The sequence below is a fragment of the Empidonax traillii genome, unplaced genomic scaffold (assembly GCF_003031625.1).
Source record: "Empidonax traillii isolate 1590-97213 ecotype Southwest subspecies unplaced genomic scaffold, ASM303162v1 scaffold475:size860808, whole genome shotgun sequence".
Taxonomy (NCBI): Eukaryota; Metazoa; Chordata; class Aves; order Passeriformes; family Tyrannidae; genus Empidonax; species Empidonax traillii.
The window spans coordinates 588,395-614,057 of record NW_020955668.1 but is presented as its reverse complement, the minus strand read 5'-3'; the positions used below and the strand labels follow the sequence as shown (position 1 = coordinate 614,057).

General features: G+C 38.0%; 1 protein-coding gene across 4 annotated transcripts in view; it reads right to left on the bottom strand.

The window, feature by feature from the left end:
• The window catches only part of OGDHL (oxoglutarate dehydrogenase like), a 52,712-nt gene that overhangs the window by 19,381 nt on the left and 7,668 nt on the right, over nt 1-25,663 (bottom strand). For 3 of the 4 annotated variants that reach the window (XM_027895926.1, XM_027895925.1, XM_027895924.1), the window contains exons 3-16: nt 22,252-22,431; nt 18,529-18,631; nt 15,542-15,657; nt 13,670-13,824; nt 10,879-11,025; nt 10,348-10,438; nt 9,657-9,836; nt 9,165-9,293; nt 8,610-8,789; nt 8,198-8,350; nt 6,864-6,966; nt 6,116-6,244; nt 4,194-4,344; nt 839-966 (exon numbers count right to left, since the gene is read on the bottom strand). In XM_027895926.1, coding sequence (XP_027751727.1) covers nt 839-966; nt 4,194-4,344; nt 6,116-6,244; nt 6,864-6,966; nt 8,198-8,350; nt 8,610-8,789; nt 9,165-9,293; nt 9,657-9,836; nt 10,348-10,438; nt 10,879-11,025; nt 13,670-13,824; nt 15,542-15,657; nt 18,529-18,631; nt 22,252-22,431 — 1,945 coding nt within the window. Of the gene's footprint in view, nt 1-838; nt 967-4,193; nt 4,345-6,115; nt 6,245-6,863; nt 6,967-8,197; nt 8,351-8,609; nt 8,790-9,164; nt 9,294-9,656; nt 9,837-10,347; nt 10,439-10,878; nt 11,026-13,669; nt 13,825-14,410; nt 14,528-15,541; nt 15,658-18,528; nt 18,632-22,251; nt 22,432-25,663 lie in introns of those variants that run through there. The other variant, XM_027895927.1, reaches the window with a different exon arrangement.

Below are 25,663 nucleotides of genomic sequence, written 5' to 3'. Positions count from 1 at the left end.
ATACATCCTTGCTTGCACCTTCCTACTGAGAGTTCACATTTACATGTTAGGGGTACAAAAATGTGATTCTGTTCACAAGCATTCTACCACAGAACCAACAAACATACCTAAAAAAAAAAAGCTCTTCAGCCCATGCTCCAACTATACAATTTTATACCACTTTAATTTTTATATTATTAGCAATAGGTAATATGTAGCATTGTAAAGATTACTAAGTAATTAAATATTTCTGGAACTTTGAAGCAAGCAGCTATCTATTACCATCTTCATGTACTACAATGTTCCATCTTTTTCCTTCACACAGTATTTCATTATTTATCCATAGAATCTCTAACACTTTGATAAATTCTTAGATGTATTTGCTTTGTGGTCCACATTCCTCTTGCCACCCTCATCATGTCAGAGAGAGGTTATCCATTCTGTGTGGCGGAAGGTAAAATAATTCACTATGATTAATGCTATCACTAACAAGAATTTGTTTTCTTGAAATAGCACATTCAGAATAGCAGTTCAGATATGGCCAGGATGGATTTTTATATCTGTATTACAAACTGTCCCCGGTTTTCTTGTCAGTTCCTCCCCTTTTGAGAAAGCACCAGGTGCACGTTCCAGCATTGCCAAGATCAGCCACAACAGATGGATGCTTCCAAGTGAATCCCAAAACTGTGAAATGTGGGGATGCTTGTTTAAGAGATGTTGGGACCTGAGAGGAAGAGCTCTGATACCTATCTCATATATGACCATTTTACAGCTCTTTTTTCACATTCTTGTCCTTGCTGAGCTCTGCTTCTTGTGCAGCAGAGCTACTAAAACACACGCACATCTGTCAGAGACATACCTAAGACCCCATATTCGGACAGGGAGCTGTTGCACACGGTGTAGGGGGCCTGCTGCTCCCACAGGTGATTCATGGGAACACACGTTCTCTTGTCAACTTCTTGGTCGTGAAGCACGTGGTGGCGGTGGCTGCAAAGAGGTGTTCAAGGAAATTGATTAACCAAGCATAACTCTGGGCTTCAACAGAGCTGTTTTCAAAGCTAAAGCACCAAATGCACCTGCAAGCAACACAGTTGTCTTTGCTACACACAACACCCTGGTTTGGTCAAAACCACGTGAAATAAAACCACATCTAAATAAAAATGCTGCACTGTGAGAACTTTCACTGACTATCCAGGTTTGTTCTCCAGCACTCACAGAAACTGAAAATACCTCATCATTAGTAGAACTAGGAGGGAAAGGCAAAAGGATGGGGAGGTTGTTGCAATAAAATAGAATGATTAAAGTAAAAAAAAATGCAGAGGAGAAAAATTGTTATTTAAAACATTTCATTCTTCCTCCCTCACAGATTCTAATCATCTTTTCCTTAAAACAACTGCTGTTTGTCTTTTATGCAAAAAAAAAAAAAAAACAAATAATCTAATCTAATCTCAGCACCAAGACTTGAAGAAGTTGTATCCTCTTTCCTGGTATTTCCACTCACATGCACCATTTACAGTTCTCTAGAAGACCATTAATCAGCATTAGAATGGGGCACTGAGGAATACCACCAAAACAGAGATGACTGAAGTAATTACTGTAATCCATTAACTCTCTGAGCAGACTAACTGAGTGAATCACAGCAATATGCCCAGCTTTACAACTGCTAACATAAGGACAGCTATTGTACTGGTAACAATGCTGTGTGTTGTATAGCTGCCAACACTGAACTGAAGTCTGGATCTTTTTGTACTTCCCTTTGCTATAATGAACGGTAGCAAATGAGCTCTGAAATTTATTTAGAGGTCAACAACTTAAGGCCAGAACCTTGAAAAACAGCACATTTAAGAAAATAGATAGAAAGGGGAAAATTCACACACCAGGCAGCTGTTTGGCCAAAACCATTTTTGCCACTGACATTTTGGTTTTGCTATTCAGCCAAAGACAGAAGGCCTAGACAGATGATGAGCTCCTTGAGCACAGTCTTGTGTTTACATAGCAAGAGGTGATTAAGATGAGCATAGATGGACAGCCAGAAACATTCAGACACACACGTCAGATGCATGCAATTGTCAGGTTTACTGACATCAAACCAGGACAGACTGAAGTCTCTCTCTCTCTCCCCCTTTCCTTCCCTTCTCCAGAGTGTGCCTCCAAGATGAGAAGGGGCCAGGTGCTTCTATCTGCAGCTTTACCTAGCTTCTATCTACTGATAGTGTGGAGGACTGAAACAGGAAGAAAGCAAGCCCTCACACAGAATACTGAAAGAAAGGACTATTTTCTAGACAGCACTTCCCAAGTTCCAAAACAATGAAAGCACCTCATCATATTGTTTTCACAATGGCAACACAGTATCTTCAGTTCTTCCCAAATTCTAGCCTATACTCCCTCTTCAGTTAGTCTCGGAGATTTGAGACATTATGTACTCCAAGGACTTTTGGGAGTGAAGAAGGGAGCTATTACAAAGAGAGCATAAAATGAAATACACTTTCTACGAGTTTGCAGTGTGTTTTTTTCCAATGAAAATGCATGAGCATTTGCAAATGTCTTTGCTCACTATTATTATAAATGACAAAGAAACTCAATTACAGCTAAAAAGAGCAGCTTTACTGAAAACTGCAGTATGTCTTAGATGTGTCTGTACCACAAGTTAACTTTTCTATCTATTCCTCTGATGAATTGAGCTTGAATACAGAAGATTGAGCTAAGTCTTATATATTTCTATAGTGTTCTCTTCTGGCTAACAGAGTAGTTGAATACTCTCAGACTTCCCCAGGTCCAAGGCATTTTTTTCATCTCACCCTTTACTGTCCAGCTGCCTATCACATTCATAACAAAAATTCATAATCTCACCATTGGCTAGTATTTTGTAGATCCTACTACCCATCAGACAAACTCAAAACCCAGCAGTAAAGCAGAACCAGGTTCTATAAATCAAACATCTGCAGTATCAGCTTCAGTCCCAAACTTAACAAGAATTCACTGGAATGCCTTTTTACTCACTTTCTAAAAGACTGAGTAATAAAATCCAGATAGCACAGGAATCCTTAGCTAGCCTTCTAAACCAGTCTAAATAGTTTCTTTCTGAACGTCTTTTTTTTTTATTTTTTCCCTATATTGCTGTGAACATAACATCTTTTTTATCTTAAGCATCAAGAAAATCTGGAAAATAGTTCTGAAAAATCCTCTTCCTCCAGTGCAAGAACTGGGAATACAGAGAATCAGTATTTGCAAGGCAAGTCTATGGGTGTGCTAGACGTGACTATGCTCACACCTGAAATAGGTAGGCAGGTTGCTAATCAGTGAACATGGATGTTCCTGTCCCAGCAGATGCTCACTTTACAAGACCATGGTACTGAAATCAGGGAGGATGAGAAGCTGGAGAAGAGGGAAATCTCCCGATTTTCAGTTTTGTTTTCAAATCTTGTCCAAAGGATTTTGTGAAACTGCCAAGACAATGGAAGTAAAAGGAAGAAAGCCCAAAAGACTGGATACCAAGTGAAGCTTGGCACAGAAAGAGAGTACTGCACCAGAGAAGACAGGCACCCAGATTTATTTCTCTTTTCTGCAAGCATTCACAATGAAGCACAGTACAGCTGCTAGTTCATTCACCCCAGGAACTGGCATCACATCAAAGGCTTCAATTAAATACATCATTAACATTTTACTCCACAGAGAATCAGGTAAGGCAGCAAACTGTATATGTATTACCAAGTGATCAGATCCTGCCTTCATTCATGCTCCGTAGTCATTAAAAGTCTCAGTACAAAGGATCTTATTTGACTTTAAAAAGCCCTGCCAACTGGCAACATGTTTGTTCACAGGACACGCAAGTTCCAAGCAGCCACCACTGGAATGGTATTTAAAAGACTCAGAATCTGCTGCAGCAAATGCCCTTATCTTATTTCTTAGCAATTAGATGGAATGCAGTTCATTTTTTTGTTAAAAACCAAGGAAAAAATACAATTTCTGCTTTTCAGCAAGAGAAGGAAGAAAGTCTTTAAAAATATTTGTTCTGCCTTGATTACTGTTCTCTAAAATGCTCTTTACAGAGATAGAGGAGATTTGATTATTCTTGACTGCTAGCACCTATAACACTGAGACTGATGCTGAATAGCCCCAACTTCACCCTCCCTGCAGGAGACCACAGTGTTTAAAAAATGCCAAGTTGTTTCTGTAAGTATGGGACCACATTTAACAGCTACCTCAGTACTCACCTGAAAGTACCTCTCTCCACATCCTGCCCACTTAGTCGGACATGGATCCCTTCCTTCAGAACAGAGCCAAAAGCCATGTATTCTGCTAAGGCCCAGTCCACAACCCTGTTCTTGGTCATTTCCAAGCGGGCTTTCAAAATCCTAGAGAGTCCTACAGTAGAATAAAGATCAGAAGTGAATGAACCTGCTTCAGAGAAATTTTATATTCCTATTACATTCACCATTCTCCTTCCTCACTGGTTAAGTTAAACAGAGATCCTAAACAGGGTCTACAAATTGTTTTTGTGGAACTGAACTGCTAGCAAAGTAAAAAATCTTGTTTCCCAGGCAAAGGGTTGCATAAATTTCATATCTTGTTTTTGAAGAAGAAAGTAAGATTGGCTGTGTCAGAAACTACTGAGGACAATTAAAAAGACCCATGGTGAAATACTTCTTCTTTAAGATTTATTTCTACATCTCTAACACCAAGTACTTTTTATAAGAGACTGAAAATATTAGGAATTTGATTTGTAATTTTTTTCTTCACTCCTTTTCTCATTTTTTCTTGGCATTCGTCTTATTGGACTTTTGGAGATGTTATAAAGTGAAACAGGCTGGATTGATCAATGCTATGAATATCATATAAATAGAAAAGTGTAGCAGTTTCCAACAGATTTTCAGTTGGTAACAAATAGTTAGTTTGTAGTTTTTTTTTTTTTAAGCGAAGATTTTATAAGAACAACTTACCTTTTTAATCAGAATGTCTAATACTAAATTTTATTGGGTGACTATAATTTTTAATTCATCAGTGTCACAACAAATGCGTAGAAGAGTTTTGAAGTTCATCCATTAATTGTATCTGCTCAACAAGCCTGCAATTGATAACTGGGAATGCCCTATCATCATTACTTGTGTTTAATTGTCCCAAAGGAACACAAACACAAATAACACCTACAGCAGAAACACTTTTCTCTAGAGTCATCCATGAAGGAGTAGAAAGATTAGCTAGAGATTCTGTACAGAAAAAAAGCTCTTCCTCCTGATTCTAAGTGCATATCCTACAAGCCAATAGAAGAACAAAGATCCCAAAAAGTGTCTCTCTGTTTCTGCATGGAATGAACATGCTATTATCCCAATAGTTGACCATGAAGTAAAATTATCTCAGAACTCAGAAGTAAAAGTATCTATTTGCTTTATTAAATTACTTTTTACTCAGAAATAAAGGTATCTCAGACACAGTGTTGAGACTCCCCCGTAAGGCAGGCACAGCTAACTTCTTACTGTAATAGATGCCAAAGTCAGAACTGAATCTCTTCAGAATAAAAGCTAAACTTTTTGGAAAAAAAAAAAAACAAACTATATTTATGCTATCATCAATGCTAAATGGTAAGTTGAAAGAAAAACTGTCAGACTTTGCCTACACAGTGCCCATTCAGCTGTACTAAAATTCAGCTCAATAGTAGATCAGCAATGTTGCCAGGTCTAAGAAAATCCCAGCTGTATTTCTGAGCAGAAAGTTATCTAACTACAAGAAAAGTGGACCTCAAATTACCTCAGGTTTTAGCATGAGAAAACTCCACATTAATAATGCCTCCTGAGATGGCTGTCTTACTTCCCAGTTAGTCCCACAAATACGCTGCATTTTCCACAAGGACTTGAAGAATGAAAGAAGGTATTAACTTAAAGTTACAAAAAATTTTTACCTCCCTCAGAGGAAAATCTATTTGAATGAGGTATGGAACAGAAGTGATGTGATACTGAAAAAACATTATGCTGAGAACAAGCAGCAGGACCTTACCTGTCACATTTTCCTTATCCATAGAGTAGAAGAGTCAAAATAAAAAAGATCACATGCATTCTCCTCTTTGGGAAAAGGCCCAGCAACAATTTTTGTGCAGAAATACAGAAAAAGAAGAGCAAGAGGTACAAAGAGCCCAGCTGACCTGAGTGTATTTTGAAGTCTTTGACTGGCACTGAACTAGCTACGTTGCCAATGTGAGTCAGCAGATCTTCCGAAATGCCCGTGGGAGGACAAGACATGCTCTTGGGTTCTCCATCCACATTAAAGAATCCTGGAAGTAACAGGTTTGGTGAATGTTCGAGGACCGTTTAAGAGATATCTATAGTATCTACAATTTACTTGAGAAGTCACAACTCTTAAGTGACATCTAAGAAGCAGACTAAACCCAGTTCTTCACCTTTCGCTGGGAAACACAGTAATTTTGATTGTCTGCATGACAACAGAACTTGATCTTACAGGCACACAATGATCTGTTTTGTTTCTGCTTTCACTCCCTGTGAAGTCTAACTACGTGGGCAGAGGCAGCCAATAAAAGGCAAATGACACCTCAATCCCTCATATAAAATAATAAAACAAAAAGAGCATGAGACACAGTCCTTTTTCCTGACAGCAGAAACAGTTAACAGTACAGCAAAGCCACTTCTCTGCTGAAGTGGGAAGACATCTTTTTCAAAGTCACACCTTACTTTACAAGTTCTTTTAAGAAAAACATTTATTTCAAGTTGATCTGGAAGAATGCTGTATTTACCCTTAGCAGGGGCAAATCAACGGTCCGATAATTCCATTTTAAAGCAACACTATCTGATAAAATCTATTTATATCCTGGATTATGGACTCAAACTAAAAGTACACTCAGATAACACCAGGATAAGTGAAAGGACACTTCTTACCAGGCCAAGGTGAATCAAGCCAATGCTTGATATGTAGGATCTTATTATCCTTAGATCTAGCATATGCTTCTTCACATATTCTATCATACTTTGCAATTTCTTCCTGTAGAACAAAAATCTTATTTTAAAATGGAAAAACATAACATTGTTGTATCTTAGAGTGACCTCTATCATTCAGCAGGATAACACATTCTCTAAATAAATTATTTAGTTCACTGGACAGGTGTTACAGAGAACTGTATCAAGAGCTGAAGCTGCAAGCATTACTCTAGAATTAGACAGAACTGAAGTACCAAATATAATGTATAGTCATACTTCTAAGATCAGAACCATCCAGCTCTCATACTCCTGGTCACAGAAGCTACTAAATACCATAAAGGAACTTCTTAGAAAACTAGTCTTTCTGCGAGAGTCTAGTTAAAAATCTGTTAGCCACACCTGTTACGGCAACTGTAACAATGCCATATCCTGTAGAGGCAGAATGCCTCTGCAATATCCATGTTTCAATCCAAAATCACACTCAAGTCACTGAGCCAGCTAATCTTTAAAGGCATTAATAACAATGCTGAGTTCAGTCTGTACAGCAAAACACTCCATCCAGGATCCTTGATCCAGTCACCAAAGCCCATGCCACTACTGGCACACTCTTACAACGATTCAGGAAAGCTACTTCTGCATGAGCTGTGATCACTCCTGCAGGTAACAGAATCCACCTGCAAAAACTTTTTTCTTGATCTGCAATATCATGTCACTACATAGTTAGCCACATCTCCTCAGAAGGTCCTTTGTTGCAGCTGTACTCTACACACTCATTTTCAAAAAGGTTAAGGTAAAGACCTAACCAGTCTAATGCAGGCACCCAGACTCTACACTTCATCCTTCTGGAATACTTCAAATGATCTCTGAACTTAGCTGAATTCTTGCAAGAAAATAAAAAGGTTAAATTGATTTTATTGCATCAATGCTGGACACAAGCCTGCCAAGGTTATCAGTATGAAGACACAATTATACCTGTGGGTGTCTTGCTGCTGAATCAAGAGTCTAAGGATTAAGAACAGCTGATAAATGCCTCTGTTTTCCAACATTTTTAACTGATCACCTTTTACAAATCTCAAAATCAAAGCAATTTTTTTTCTGTGCAGTACGTATTAATTACTTCACAGTACTTTCAGGCCTTTTGTTTTACATGAAAATCCAAACTCAACTGAAACACAAATTGTCAAAGGGTGAAGAGTTATCACAGTAACGAAAGGAAGGTTTTCAAGCAGACAGCATACAGTGAAAGTTTCTACTGAACAGCTCCTTGGGCTCCCTTCAACTCTGTTGATGTGTACCTCAAACTCCTGCAGTGTCACAGTCCCATCTGCAATCAGCTTGTCAGCATATTTCTTCAGCACTGGCACCTGCTTATGGATCTGCTTGTACATTAGAGGCTGGGTGAACATGGGTTCATCCATTTCATTGTGCCCTCTCCTACGGTAACAAACCTACGAAGGGAAAGATTGTTTCGGTTGTTAAGGCAAAACGTAAAATGAAGTCTTTCCATTTCATAGTTTTAGAGATATTTTTAAGAGGTTTATGGTACAAAAAACACTTATGGCTTCTTGTGCACCTGTTAGTCATTTGCCTTTTAAAAATGAGGATGCTGAAGGCCTTTAAAATCAAATGTTTCTTTTCTAAGCCACAGAAAAATAAGAGAGTAATACATAAGACACAGAAGGAAAAGTTAAGAAAACCAAGACTTACCAAGTCAACCACCACATCTTTATTGAATGTGTTTCGCCATTCTGCAGCCACATTGCACACATACATCACTGCTTCAGGGTCATCAGCATTCACGTGAAAAATGGGAGCATTGACCACACGAGCAACATCAGTAGGATATGGAGATGAACGGGCCATACGGGGGTCTGTGGTGAAGCCAATCTAAGAATGACAGAAGCTTCTATTGGAATAATTTGGCCACCTCCTTCTACTCTGGTTTGAATGCTTGAGGTTCGCATTTAATAGTCATTTACACAGCAGTAGCACCAGCTTTTCAGTTTGGCTAGCTAGGTTCTTTTTGCTCCCTTAAAAACAAACCAAATCCTACTAAGTATTACAAATTGAATTAAAGAAATGTAGGTGATAAAATATTATCCACTCAGAGTTGCTAGATACTATGATCATTTTCAGAAACATCCCAACCATTTTAATAAGCAGAGGGGACAATGACCTCAGCTAATAACAATCAAGAAAAAAAAGAAATAGGAGAGCAACTGTTCAGCAGAGAGGTTGATTGGAAAACGCTCTACTTGTTACCTGGTTGTTGACCACAACATGAATGGTGCCATTTGTGGTGTAGGATGGGAGGTCACTAAGATGAAATGTCTCATAAACCACTCCTTGTCCTGCAAAGGCAGCATCCCCATGTAATAGTATGGACATAACCTGAGAGAGAGAATTAGACACACACATCCACACCTATATTAGGAACCAAAACTGCAATTTAAGCTTCTCAGCAGGATTTCTTTCTCCATATTTCTGTGGTGCTTATAAAATAGAACACTATTTTTATAATACACCATAAATTTCTCAGTATTCTGCTGCCTTTGTTCAGTTTGCAAACAAAAGAAAGCTTTAAGCCTACTTCCTCAAGTTACTGTGTCAGAAATCTTATCTAGTTCAACAGGTGTTATATCCCTTTTGTGGAGAAGGAAAAAAGGAAGATCCTGTGATACGAAACTACTGGTATTTTTATTAAAAATACTATGAAAAACTACCATTACATTTACTATAGTAAACAATCTTTACCTTTTTCCCTTCTGTATCCCCTCGATAAAACTGCTCAGCTTTTGTTTTCCCCTGCACAACAGGATCAACTGCTTCCAAGTGAGAAGGGTTAGCCATCAGGGACAGAGTGATTTTCTTGTTTGTTGTTCGGTTGATCCTCTCATGGTACATTCCCAGATGATATTTTACATCTCCAGATCCCTAACAAGCAAGATGCAATCACGATTCAGGAATGTCATTCATACCTCCTGCATCTGATTCACCAAGCCTAAAATTTGTGCCTCAGCCTGAAAAATGCAACTAGTTAACTGCACATCAGTATGCACTGTGGGTTTGACAAAATAATTTCAAATAGGAACACTGTTCCTAATCTATTACCTTACTGTTGCCATCCAATGTTGGGTAAATACGTACAGAATGTTGATACTAATTCCATTTATATAAAACAAAGAAAGATGCTTAGAGATTATGAGCTCAGTCAAACTCTTACTCATCTACAGTCATTCCTGAGATATCTTCTGCATGTTAGAGGTCCAACATAATCTTTACATTCATTAATAAATTTCACCAAATCATGTTCCTCAAACTAGAAAAGAAGGCAATGCATTTCAGCAGCTGATAATGTTACTTTCATAATAACCACGACCAAAACAACTAAAAACTACTTTGAATGTTGAGCTCTCTATACAGATCTCTTGAAAAAGCATCTTACCTCATCAGCTGCTTCAAGTTTGGGATCAAACTGACAGAAGATCTGCTCCAGCTCTTTTCGGATTACATTAGCCAATACATTCAGCCGACCTCTAAGAAAATTCCAGACACAGTTCTGTCTCAAAAATGGCAGTAACAGAGCCAACAGTATAAAACTTAAAAAACCTGAAACCACCCTATCAGAAATTTGCAAAAGTTCACTTGAAACTTTTGAACCTGAAATCCTGGATTCAACTCTTCTTCCTATTGAAAAGTCCCTCTGATGAGTTCCCTCAGATGTTTTATAATACCCAGCTATCCAAGTGAATACTGTAGGTATCTAGCAGTCTTTATATAACCACACTAATAATTAGTTAAGGCAGACTGCAAAAGTGAGTTCAGTATTATTCACCAAGCTTCCAGACTTTAGGCAACACCATGGCTTGACTCTTGCTACCTCAGCTTTTTTTAGTATCAACTTTGTTAATAAAATTCTAGAACCCAAAACTTAACACAATAAACTCATTTTTTAGAGTGTTTCCATTGACATTACCTATGAGGCATCCCCATTATAACATATTCAATTCCCATTTCACTGGATTTATCAATGATGGTCTTAAGTGCAGGTATCATTACTTCACATCCTTCCAAACCAAATCTCTTTTCGGAAGACCACTTGCGAGCAAGGAAGTCTTCAAATCTTTGCCAAAAAGAAACACACACACACACACAAAAAGAGAATGCTTGTGTTAAGATAATGTAGCAAATAGTGTCAAACATCTTTTAGCAAATAAAATTACACTGTTTTAAAACATCTGTCGATACAGGTTTTTAGGGCTCTGGAATAAAGTCACACATAGGGAGGAAGATACAGGAAAGAATTAAGTCTTTCTCCTCCATCTGAGAAGTATTTATTAGAACTTTAAAACAATTAAGAGTCTCCATCTCAGACCAAATTCACTTCCCAAGTTAAACTCTTTTCTCATGTACACAAAAACTGACCACTGGGAAGGCAGAGTGACAACAAAGAAGTCTCTTCTGTGGATTGAAGAAAACATAGCAGAGAACCTGTATTAAATATTTGTAAAAAACCAGAGTAGAAAGCGTGTCTATTCCATAGGTCCCATCCCATGGCAGGGCTCCTCAGACTGTGTGATGTAACGCTTGGGAACTTGCCAAGAGCCAGGACACTGGTATCTCTGCCTCAGCTTCAGCAGTGGAATGACGTCAATCCCTGACAGCTCTGTGTTCTCTCATTCTTTAATGCATTTGGGCCAGAGGCAACGTGAGTGGTTAAAAAGTACCTTTTAACAAATGTTGAAAGGATTATATGTGGTAAAGCTTGGAGATACAAAAGGCAATGAAAATACATCTTCATCAAAGTAACTGTATTGGTTACATCATCTGTGCGATGCCTCGACTCATAACACTGCCATAATCCATTAATACTCAACTTATTCCTCACTTACAGTGCTGACATTTACCTCTTTAGACTGAAATCCTGAAGGCAGTGAAATGAGTTGTTGCCAAAAGACTCTCCTCAGCTCACCCATCAATACCCTTATGATTCAGCCATCCAAGCTACAAGCCAGACCCTCATCTGAGGTATTCAGCCAGAATTCCTCAGGGAAGTCTGTGGGGCTTTGCCAGGAAACTGGAAGTGGGGCCCGTGGGAACAGCAAGTCCTACAGGACGAATCAAAGCAGTGCACATGCTGTTTTCCTCCTCTTTGCAGCTCCAAGTTAAGCCCGTGCTGGACAAGCAGCAAGTTCATTATTTGAGGCAAATTGCCACTAAGTGTGCAGAATTACAGTATTTCACATCTGGCAAATCCCCCCCATGTCACTATGAGTGCACAAAGGCTGGCAGCCCATCCACTGTCACTGCATGCATTCTGTACCAGTGAGGAACACATCTCATGGAAGGGATGATCTGGAAATGTTTGACCCCGCCCAGATCAGACTCCACGTCAGAGTCTAATGTTTATACAAAGTAGCTCAAAATGTACAAGGAGTATTTTACAGAAGGAGGAGTTAAAAACGAGCCTTGTACAATAACCTATTGGTAAAAACCACATGGGGTGAGAAATCTAACTTCAAAATTCAGTTTCAAGGACCTGAACTCTGCAGTACTTGGAATGAACATTTTTGAGAACAGTATTCTGGAGCAAAACAATGAAAACCTTCAAAAAGCCACAAATATCAAGAGCACAACCAAGTTTCTACTAAACCATATTTTTTAACTCGATCGTTTTTGAACCAGAGAATAAAAAGCGCACTGGAGAAAGCAGGGTAGAAATTTTTGTAAAACTATTTTTCTTCCACTTTCAGGAGAGAATTAAATTGGCAGAAGATAAACATTCGGCTCCTTCATCCTACTAGAAACCCCAGATCTTTCCACAGTTCAGGCAGGAATAAAAGCACAAATTCTTGTCTTAAATAGAAGTGGTTCATACTGAGCACCTGTTAAACAACAAACAAACTTACTCAAGTGTAATATTCACTTGACCATTAAGTTACATTTTTATTTCTGTTTAAATGAAACTTTTAAGTGAACATACCATCTTGCTATAATATTGGCTAACAAAACACCTGGAAAAAATATCTTTTGACACCTCCAATGAGCACTTCACTTTTATGTCTTTGAACATGGAAGCTTAACAAAAAAATGCGCCTTTATAAATCTCTGGCACTTGCTTTTATCAAAGGACATGCAAACTGTTTCAGATTGTAAAAGCTGGAATGAATCTTGTGCCTGAGAAGTCTTGTTCTAAGGATAAGAGGATAATTCAGTCTCTGGGATCACACTATTTCCACACAAGTAGCCACAATGGAAGCAATCAATAAGCTGTTTCCATATGTGCTTTCTTACATTGCAGAGACTAAAACTGCTGCTGCCAGGTCAGGCAACAGTGCTGCACATCTGGGCACATCCCAAAAGGAAAAGGGCAGAAACAGGACTTGAAATAACATTCCAACATTGTTCTGACACCTATTTTCTGAAACAGGATACAAATCTTTACCACAGATCTATATTACTTGTCTGTTGAAACAACTTTTTCCCATTTTACTTCCTCAAGCCAATGAAAACATTGCCAGATATGCCACTAAGGGCTGGACAAGGGTTACAGAACACAACCTGCCTTTTAAGATAATGGAATCCTAAAAGTCACAACACAGACCCTGACACACCTTACAGCACACACTTTCCTTTGACATTGCAGCCAGATTAACTGCACCCACGTGGGCTCCAGATTTCACTGACTCATTCACCTCAGCAGTTTACAGATGGTACCAGCTCCCACCCAGCAGCCACAGAGCAGTTTCCCAGCACCACCCCAGTACCTCATGGAGCGCACCAGCCTGGCCAACAAAGTCCTTTTTTCCTCATTAGTAAACTTCATAACTCCCGGCGTCTCAAACTTCTGCCGGATCCACTGGCACTGCTCCACATCATTGATGAACATGAACTCCAAGCCAATGTGCTGGCAGTAGGTATTCTAGGAAATGAAAACACCAACAGAGAAGCTTTAGGAGCTAATGGGCCACGAAGAAACAAATACATTTTGTAATTTATGTTCTCTGTTACTCTTCCGAAAGCTATATTGTCATCTTCCTCTTCCCCGCAGTAATTCTAAAGGTGAATAAATTATTTTACTGAACCTAGTTTTGTGCCTCAAAGCTTTCTCTACAAAGTAACAAAATTTTGAAACTGGAAGATTCTCATTTGGTGATCTATTCAAAGCAGGCCAATAAACCCACCTTAACTGGAACGTTTCACCTAACTGAGTACTGTTCTTACAGTCATAGTACAGTCTTTTCTTTAGATACACCGGCAAAGATTTCCAGTAATTTACCAAAATTTACCCTGCCTTTTTTAAATGTCACCTGAAATCAAGCAATAAAGACAGTGAGAAGACAGGTATGAAGTCTCATGCAAATTATCTGATAAGTGTTGAGTTTCAGGAACCTGGAAATCTGAAAAAGAACCCAAGCAGCTGAGAGCAGAGAAAGGGCAGGGAGAAATGCAATGACACAATTGAAATTATATCCCCTTGTTCATTTTTTAAATTTTCTTTTTCTTACCCTATAAAGACTGTTTCATCGGAAAAAATGTTTCCAAAATAAAAGTCAACAGAAGTAAAACCTAGTGAGAGTTTAAGAAAAAACCACTCTGAACAGAGAGGTTCAAAATCACTTATACAGACAGCCTCTAAAAAGGAACTGAATGTTAACTTCAATTTAAAAAAAAATAAAAATCCAGAGCTCTAGAGAGACGAGGAAACCAGAGAGTTCTCCCTCCTTAACACAAATCAGCTCCTTGTGGCTTTTAAATTTTGCTATTGATTTTGTCCATTTATTTGCACATTGCAATTTTAAGGACTATCTCTTGAAAATTGCTACACAGATAAGCTAGAAGTACAAAACCCAGAAAAACCCCAAATATAGAGCTCAAATGCACAACAGAGATAACATGTTAACAATTTACCAAGCTTCAGCTAAGCCAATGTAAAAGTCAAACAACTGAGGATATCCAGCACCAAGACACTCTGCAGTCTGCAAATTCATCACCATTCCTGCTTGCTGTTTTGCTATTTGGAGTTCTCCTCTAATGATATTGATTCCTTCAAATTAGTTTTGTTTTAAATTATTTCAGCTTTGATGACTTCCTGTGGCATAAACCTTTCATCACCTCTCAGGAACGAAACTCTACAAGAATGATTTGGGATGGAAAATAAGGAAATCACTGTCCATAAGCTGCAGCTGGGCTTTCATGAATTTGGTACCCAGCCTTCACATTTTATGTCAAGTAAAAGTCTCACTAAATTTGGGGATCTGAGGGCAACCTCTGAACATCCTGAGCACTGTATACAGAGCTGTTTCACCTGTGGTCTGACACTTAAAAGACAATTTCCAAAGGCTCTACTCTTTTAAAGCAGTATCAGTTCTTGACAAAGCGAGGGCTCAAATTAGTATTCTACCATATTCACCTCTTTTATACTCATCCTTAATCTGTGTATTCCAGATATCCTGGTAGTGAACCCAAAGGTGCTCCTACTTCTAGAAACAGTACAAAGGTTATTTTTTGTATCATCTGAATTCTATACATGCTGTATTAATAACTGACAAATATAAGGTTTTTTGTGACTGACAAGTGGAAGGAGTTCACTTCGGTCTGGATGAAAACAATCACAAATTCAAAAATGTCCCACTGACCTCCAGGCGTTTGATGATCTCTCGTAAAGAAAGACTGTTCTCATTTCCTCCTATGAAGGTGGTTGTTGGCAGCTGAAAGACTTTGTCCAAATCTGATTCATGCAAACCATAAAATCCTACAACAGGTACATCATTGATTTGCAGAGCAGGGCAGGAGACAAAAAAGAAACCGTCACTGTTTTTCAAATCATGGCAATTATGTTTAATAAAACAATATAAAGAAAGAACGTACCAGAATAAAAATTGAAAATGTGAATATTTTGAAGGTTATCCATTACTAAAATGCACTTTAGTCTGGATTTTAAAATTAATGTTTTAATTAAATAGGCATCGTTTGATTAGAAATATAATTCATTCTTTCTTAAATGCTCAGATAAAACAACTGAACTTAAAGTCACCCAAAACCTTTTTTATATTTTAGCACATTAGCACATATGCCATTGATTCTCCACACTATATCTTGCAGTTCACTGTTCAGTAGAACAACTAACTGTAATGATTGGGATTTCTAACAAACAAAAAGAAGTCCAACTCTTAAGTGAATGGCCTGTACATGGATTGAACCTGCAACCTTAGCACTGCGCTCCAACCAGCTGAGCTAATCTCAATGGTTATGTGTGTGTGCATGTGTGAAAATATTTTAAAAATTAAAACCAGCTTCTTTTTAACTTGGAACTCTTTATCTTGGTTGCAGATAAGCTGCAGACATGCATTTTAACACTGATAAGACAGCCTGCACACGACTCTTAAATCAATACAGAATAGTGCTCCCTATTCCCTACTAAGTGATTTTTTCGAAGATGAAAATGAAGCATCAATTTAAAGATGAAATAATAACATAACTTAGCATTTAGAGTTGAAGTCAGGCCACAGGACTGCATTGCCACCACTTTTACTATACAGCACTGTCAGTAAATAATACATTCTGTGCTTTAAAAATAACGTATTTTAAAATATTCATTTTGGTTTTAGTAACAATTTTAATAATATATTAAAATTTCAAACCTGGAGTGACCAAAAAAAAAAGGGCAGGTCCCACTACTTCTCCTTCTTGGTACTGTAAGAGGTGTTTTCCCAGCAGGAAGGTATAGGGACACAGGGACTGACAGGGGCTTTAGTGTCATTTGAAACAAAGCAGTGCTAACTGGTAGTGTGTTTTTTTCCTTTGCTGACTTTCCCTTAGACTTCACAGGCCCTTCATGTTCTATCATGCATAAACCAGAACACATACAGGAGTGATCTGGGCACACACAGAACATCTGTGCTTTGTACTGCAGCACCACATATTTACTGAAGCATCACCTCATGTTTAAAGAGATACAACCTTACTGAAATCCTGAAAGCAATTCTGTAACTCAAATCAGGCAGTAGGTACATCTGTGACTACCTGCATTTTCAGAAGCAATTCTCCGAAGAAACTTCTTACCACAAGGTTTCTCAAAATGAAACCAGAAGATAGGGCAAAGAAAATGCACAGAAAAAAATCAAACACTAAAATACCTTCTTCACTGGCAGAGACCTTTCATAAGTTTCCTACATGGAACATTCAAGGATAGGCAACATTTGAGACCCTCCTCTTTTTTCCTGTGCCAAGACTAGAGTAGAAATTTGGTTTGCCCTTAAAAACTGAAATCACTTTAGGTACTCTCTCAGAGACATCTCATTCAGAGGTCTCACATATTTTGCCTATGGGCACAAGGGCTTCAATATGATGCCTTCTGACCAGTCACAACATTCTGTACTAACCTATCTTTGGAGTCTAAAGAAATGTGCACTGACGTGCTGGCTCTGACCCGTGCTCCAAACTATATTCACTCAGTAAATGTCTAATGTATTTTCTAGCAGGTACTTTCCTTTAATTAAAACTGACAAACTTCAGAGAGAACACCCAATTTGTGTAAGCACTTCTCAATTTACAGTCTTATGCTCTCTACTGCCTTTATATGATCAGAACTGCTTCTTTCCCCACCACCAGAAATAGAAAGCACAGCAGCAACGAGGCAGTAGATGAGCTTACAGTAAAATTAAGCAGAACGTGCTTTATCTACTGCTTGCACTATGTTTTATGTCTGGTCTGAAAAGCTTCCCAACACATCAAAGAAAAATTGATTCAGTGTCTTCATCAAGTAGAAAACCACATTTTAAACAAACCAGGTAGATTGAAGAGCAGAGAAAAATCAATGAGGTGTTTTTTTATTCAAGCAGAGAAAGGCGAAGAAATTGATCAGTGCAATTTCTGAGATGTGCCCTCCGAGCCACCAGAACCACCTTTGCAAAGGCAGACCCTTGTGCACTACACTCTTCCAGCAGTAAACTGAAGTGATCACCACAGGATTATACCCACAAGCAAAGAATTCTACGCTTTCCATCTTTTCTTCTGATAACTTCAAATAGACTTCTTCAAGATATACAGATGGAATAAGTATCAGACACTAGAATCCAAATCTGGTATGAAATTTTTCCCTAAGTCCCTTGTCCAATGTTTTATTTATTGCTTGTTTTCCCTATTGACTGGCCTTCAGATGTTCCCAGTTCAAGCATATATCAAACATAATGGTGTAAGAGTAATTTAGATTACCAGAGTCTTGGCCTAATGTATTGATTAGTATTAATTTCCGGTGTGGTTCAAAAAGACAAGATTTAGGGGTTTTATAGAGTGCTTATAATCATCATTCATCAAGGGATGAATTCACAGGAATCTCACCTGTGATCTTCAGAGTAGAAATTCCATAGTCCTGAAATTTTAGCCCCCTTACAGATACTCAAAGGCACTACTTCGTGATACCAGCAAGCAGAAAAGGTAGAAGGTTCCTTGAAATGTGGCATCCCTGCCCATGGAGCGGGGCTGGAACTAGATGATCTTTAAGGCCCCTCTCAACCCAATCCTTTCTATGATTCTGTGAAATGTCTTATTCAATCACCTCAGCCCAATGGGACGCAAGAGCAAAATGACCACTGCAAATAAGAAGGCAGCCAGACATACACACCAAGCTTATCGATTGTAGTAATTAGGTCAGATGGAATAAACGAATCCAGGTCTGCATCCAGAATTCCAAGGGGATCCAGCTGAGCCACGTGATGACCACGGATCTGAAAATGGAGGAAAGCAAGAGAAAAATGAAATCACACTAACAAAAGTCAGAGAAAGGGAAAAATTCACTGATATCTCTCCACAGTATATATCTCAGCCATTAGGTCAAATGAGCAAACACCATTTATGTGATGAGAAGGTCACTTATTTCCCAAGTTTTCCCATAAGAACAAAAAATAAGCATTATATCACTGGCTACATATACTACCTGTATTAAAAATTAATGAATACCCATTAGAACATAACATTTGTTTTGTCTCACACACAAGTCAACTGGGATTATGCTGAAGTTTAAGTGAAGAAAGCTATTAAAGATTACTGTCAACCTCTGAGCAAAATTAACAAACTGTTACTAGTCTACAGATCTTACCATTTGCCAATTCAGTCATTTTATATTTCTCCCTGAATCTTCCTTTCTGAACCTGCAGAATACTAAAATACAGCACTGCTGACCTAAAACACTGATTGGTGCTGAAGTAGTTTATGTTGGTAGCGAAAGAATTGCTCTTCCTAAACTCTGCTCTTCATCAGATAGCATCTGATAGCATCCATTTTCAACTGTGAAATATTGGAAATTTTATCTGTAATAAAACTGACATTCAAGACACAAAACAACACAAATTGAGTGGGGAATTTAGCCAGCTTTCAGTTATCAGCATAACTGGTGTCAATGCATGCCATAAGTTGCTATAAACTCGTGCCTTACATTATCATATAACATTGCTACAGAAAAAATAACTAACTGATCCAATAGAGCCACAAATATAAAACAATTTTTAATAGGTCTCTTACATGTGACTCTCATATGCCAAATTAACTCATTAAAAGCCTTGTATAGATGAATATATGAATATTTTCTCCTTAATTTTTTTCATTTTAATGACAAATTAGGATCACTTAAGTAGAATTTAATTCTCACTCTTAGTATCCTAACTGGCCCTTAAAAAAAAGAAATTACAAACTGTATTATTCATAGTGAAGTGCATCCCACAGTAATAGAGTATGATTGATCCAAATATTCTATATTTGCAGGAGAGTTCATAACAAAATGGTTTCCAGTCATTAAAAACCAGAAATGCAGCACCTTTTCCAGAACAACCAGACCTGTAAATTCAGCCCGACTTCTTCAATTCTTTGCATCTCATGAATCACCAGTAATAAAACTCTGACAGGCCAAATGATGCCCATGGCATCATCTGTGCCATCTGACTGTATACAGCAGCACTAAGTCTATCTGACTGGAACAAAGCAAACAATTCTGTCTCCAAGCATCATCAACGGGAAAGAATTCGCCTCCTTAAATACATCTGCTCTGTAGTATTAATAGGAAGAGGAATAGGACCAGCAAAAATGTCAAAACCCAAAAAAGAGCAAATCAGTAAAGTGATGTGCCATATTACACTCCAGGAGCAGACTGGTCTTTAACTAAATGACAGTATTTTCCTCAAGATCAAGCTATTCTTAATAACTTCTACTACTTTCACTGGATACAGGAAATGGAAACATCTGCAAAAATTGGGAATCAGCCTTGTGGAAATACATGCATAAAGAATTTTCATCAACTGCCATAACTTCGACTAAATGAAAGTACAGACTACCTGAAATCACACCTTAAAATGCAAAAAAATAAAGAAGGCAAACAAACAATAAAAACCAAACCAAAACAAAAAAACCCACCCCAAAATAAAAGCAGACTCAAGAAATCAATTTTTCTAGACGCGCTTTTGTTAAGCGCACATATTTCACTGGAAATCCTTGTTTCAGTGTGCCCAGTGCTCTACATTAGAAAAAGCAATAGATTATCTGCCTTCTCAGAAGTCCAGCTCAGCAGACCACAAAGCAGTTTGCCACAAAAACCATAAAACACTGACAGGTTTGAGAAATGAAAATCCTGTATCTTTCTCCATTTCACTTCATTATCAGGCAAAGGAAGGTCACAAATTATCAAACCCCTTCAACACTGAATTGAGAGGGTATTAAATACCTTTTAAAAAACAGACAGTTGCCTTAGGCAATCCTCTTTGATTGTTTGCTGCAGACACATAGGTGCCTGCCATTTACACAGACATTTCTGTTCCATCTCTTGACTTGGACAGCACACTCTTTCAAATACAGCGAACAAAATGGCAATCCCCGAACTATTTTCAAGTACATCATGTCAAAGCAGCCACACATTCTCCAATGCTCTCTAATTCTTCACCAATTTTTTACTGCAAGCAAAAGTGGTCGTTTTCTACACACCTATTTCTAAGCAAATTTCATATATTCTTTATATTCACAAACATTTATACTCTTTTACAACACATTTCCAACTCAAAGGTGACAATGAGATGTGTGCAAAAAAAGGCTTTCAAGAAGTTCCTCTTCTATTCTCTGATGACATCAAACAGGAGTTAAAATTCTTAAGGCAGGGCAGAACAGATCTGCTCAAGTCAAACTGTAGAAAAGGTCTTGGGAAGTTACACACTTAAAAAATAAAAATCAAATGGAAATATTTTGCTCGACATAGATCTGGTTTTCGGGGTTGGGTTTCTTTGTTTTGTTTTACATTGTTTTTAAGTCTTTTATTGAAATTAAAATACTAAATAGAAGTCTAAATAAAAATATTTAAACTTGTTTTACATCTAGAAAACATGTAACCAAAACCACTGCCCTGTTTCCAAAATCCTTCTTCATTTAGAGGAAAAATAATGATATTAGACCTAATTTCTTAAATTAATATAAGGGGTAAAGATTTGAGTGTGAAACAAAGTCAGCTTTGATGAACAGCTCTCTAAAATAAATCCACCAAAGCTGACCCAAACTCTGCCAGCCTTCCAAAATTCAGCTTCTGGTTAATTCATCATTTCTCCTTTCTCTTTTTACCTATAATCCTGCTCAAATCAGGAATCTCAAACTTCACCCTAAATGTAAGAGAAGGCAATACATTTCATCTTTTCTTACAAAAAGTAACATTTAGAGCTGTGATAAAAGCTTCCCCAGAGGGGAAGACTTGGATCATGGAAAAGTTTGCTGTTGAAGAGAGGGGAGCATCCTTATCTCACTGCACACATCCAGAGATTCACTAGTACCAGTACACACAGGAAAACTCCCTTCACATGAAGCACAGTTATTTCAGATAATGTGGCTTTGCAGTTTGGTCAGGCAACTTCCCGAATCAGAGACACACACACAGAAAATCTTAATACAGTCCAGGGAGCAGTAAGAATAGCAAAGGCTAAGCTTTGACTTATTTGGCTCCTGCTCCTGGTAAAGGGACAAAACCCAAGAGATTCGTGTTCCCTTTCACAAACAACTATCTCCATAAAGTGCTTCTCGTGTTCCCTTTCACAAACAACTATCTCCATAAAGTGCTTCCAGGCTAAATCAGATGACCAACAACAGGTCTGCAGGTAATACGGATAATGAGTTTGCTAAACCAGAGGGTCACTCCAGTCTGAATCCAGCACGTCCGCATTTAGACACTGTGCAGGAAATAAAAAGCTGTCTAGTTCAAGATATTCTGGATCAGAAGAAAGACAGTAGTTAGGCCCAGAAGACAAACAAGAACATAAAAAGGGAGAAAAACATTGTTTGCAAAGGAGAGGCCCTCCCACATCTCCCCCCAAAGTACACTTACCTGGTATGCTCTTATCAAAGATTGCACAGCAAGGTGATCTTCAACAACCTTTTCAGCTTTACCCGGTGTCTGGGCCAGGCCATGGCTCTGAAGAAATGATGCTTTTCTTTCCAGCTGCTCTGGCAGATGGGGATCATGTGCTTGGCCAACATTAGCATTTCGAAAAAACAAATCCCAGGACTGGACACGTGTACAGAGAGGAAGAAGGAAAATCTGTTACCTCAAACAGAAGTCTCAGCCAAAAGCAGGTCCTTCAAGATGCAAAAGCACCACATTGCAGTGTTAAGTACCACGAATTACCAGCAAAAAGAGAGCACTGACATGTCCAAATCTCGGTAGCAACTGTGTGTGTCATTTACATAGAGCCCTTTTCCTCCCAGCTCAGTGGAAAACTCTCCAGCATGTATGAGTGCAAAACATCTTCATACGTTATCCATTCATACATCTCTTTTTAACTGTGCTATTTATTCAGGCATCCAGGAATGGGTAGGATATTATGTGGCTGGTAAAGAGCTATCAAGACTACAAAACAAAGAACCTTAATAAATGAAATTAATCCATTCCTTTCATGATACTTATAGAATTTACGAATTCTGTAATTCATAACTGAATACACTGTATCAGAATCAGTTCTTAAGGGTTTTTCTTGAAGAAAAGCAATTAAAGTCTTTTTGAGTGAGGCTTTTGTTCTAAGACCCCCTCCTCACCAGCTTAGGTCACCTTACTATGAAAGAAATTATAGACCTTGTTCCAGGTCCAAGTCATAACTTTAGAAGGGTACTTATTTCAGAATCTGAACCACAAGAAGCAAAAGATCCTTTTATTTCCATCTGTGCTTTTACACAAGTTACTTCACTCACATATGCCCAGATCTCATTTTCCTGAATTGCTTCCATTCTAATGAGGTGGTGACTGGCCCAGGTTAGAATGGTATTATATATATGAATGCTAACAGAGATATGGGATAAAACATCTGAGATGTTTGTACTCAACAAAGAAGGAAGTCTGCAGTAGCACGCAACTAAGCAATACTTGTGCCCAGTGTACAGCTGCCATACAAGTTAATGAAAGGTCATAAAACACTTCCCTCAGCTGGTTAATTTCTGAAAAAAAAAAAGGAAGCCATTTCAAACTCTAAAATCTTTGCAACTGGAATAGAAGAACTGATATAAATTTAATTTTGTGCAGTGCACGTTATTTGCTCTGGCTGTGAGCTTCAAACTAACATATTTCAAGGAACCAAGTGCTAGAAAAGACACAAAGTAGCCCAGGGAGTTTATTTTAAAAAGATTACTTAATATATTCATTGCAGAACACACAACAGAATCAAAATAATGTAGTTCAAACATGGCATAACAGACAAACATTTATAAAATCATGTTTTCATTAACAAAAGATCTTCACATTGAAATTTCTGCAAGATTTAAGGTGTTCAGAAACACCATGAGAGGAGAAGCATAAAAGAGCTAAACATCATCCAAACTTTCAAGTTCAAGTTATAGAAATGGAGGGGACTCATTTTCATTTATATGTAAAAGTTATCACAGCACAGTCCCACAACAACTGAATATGTTTTTAGACAAGTGGTCTGCTGAGAGAGTTGCAAACAAAACCCAAATAGACTTGCCCAACAAGTGACCTGTTTAAGGAGAATCAGCACAGGACCCTTTCTTCATGCAAACTCACAAATACAAAGAACATGTTTACGTCTGAAGATGCAGCCAGCTGGGACAGAAAGAACCTATACTATTTTTTCCTATCACATTTTTGAACTTATTGATTTGTTGGGCAGGCTTGACATTTAATCAGAGGGGAGGGAAAATACATCATTTGGCTACAGAAAATTAGTTTTTTCTAGATACACATCCATCAAAGCCTTTGCAAATTTCTATAGTGTCTTTCAAGATTGATACCAGATTATAGTCTTCAAGTCCTGTGTATCAATGTCAGTCTTTGGCAACAGCATTTGCCATGTGACTGAACAGACAGAAGACCAGCATGGTCTCACAGCAAACCTGCAGCTTCTCAATTAAATTAGTAAAGTTCTTCAAGAAAATGGTAGAGGAGACTTAAAACAAAAAATACATCTGCAAAAAAATAATCTTACTATAGTAATAGATGATACATTCTTTTTTTTTCCCTTCTGTCAGCAAATCTATATTGTAGTTAACCATTATTTTTTCAAGTAATATAACACCATTCAAGTGATTCAGTGGCAACATTCTACTCTCATATAATAAACAGCGTTGCACTTAGAATAAGAAGTAACATATTCGTTATCCTGATGGTTTGTTTTTTTCCTAATGACATCACAATATTTATCAACTGCAGCGACGACAGTAAAGCCTTAAAAGACACACACTGAGCATCACTCACTTAAAGAAGAAAATAAATAAAATGAAGTCAAAACAAAACAAAGCCCCCACACTTTTTCCTAGTACATAAGCCAAGGAAGAGATTACACACTCACAGTAGAGTGGCTGCATGCACAAGAACATGGTAGGCATTATGTACTCCATATCCAGCCATGCAGTTTTGTAATTAATCTTGTGATAGTAATAACTGAGCCTTGTCAAGCTTCTCTCTTATGATCTATGGCCCTGACACCAAGCTTCAAGGAGAAATAATGATGCCTTTTTCAGAGACCACGTCATTTTATTCTGATCGTTGTTTTGGCTACCCTAAGGACGGGAAATTCAAAAGACAAGGAAAAGCAGGTAATCATCAGGAATGGATTTGCACAAAGAATAAAAGCTCCTATGTATATACATGCAGATTCCTTGAAATACAACCACAATATACATAGAACAGAGAGATTCTTAGAAACACGGAACATGCTCATTGGAATGTGACAGCCATATTTCAAACAGTTTTAAATAAGCACACATGGGAAGAAGAACATGCCCAGCCAAATCTTCTGAGAGGGAAATTATTAGGGGAGCCTTTATTAACTGGAGTTTCTAAGTAAAAGTGAATAGAGTATTATTTTTAAAGGGGGGTAGGGGAAATCAAGTTTTCCATCTAATCGGCCAGGAAGCTAGGAGGCACATCCCCTCTGAAAAGGGGCTCTCCAAGAAGAAGAAACGTGAAGAGAAATAAGATATAAAGAGGAAAACAAGACAGAATGTTGTATCTAAACCCCTAGCACAAACTGGCTCTCTTTGCTGGACATACTGAATAAAACACTGAAATATGAGTGGCCCATAGAGAGTCAAATTATTAATACCATAACCAACACCACACAGTGTCTCTTGATATTATTTCCCAACACTTCCACCCCTTTCCATAGTAGAAGGACAAATTCACAACTTGTCTACAATCATAAAATCATGGCACGAATTTTTCTGTATTTTTAAGAAAATGGGGGATTTATAAAGCAGGTTAAAAATGCTAAGGGTTGAAAAGCCCAAAC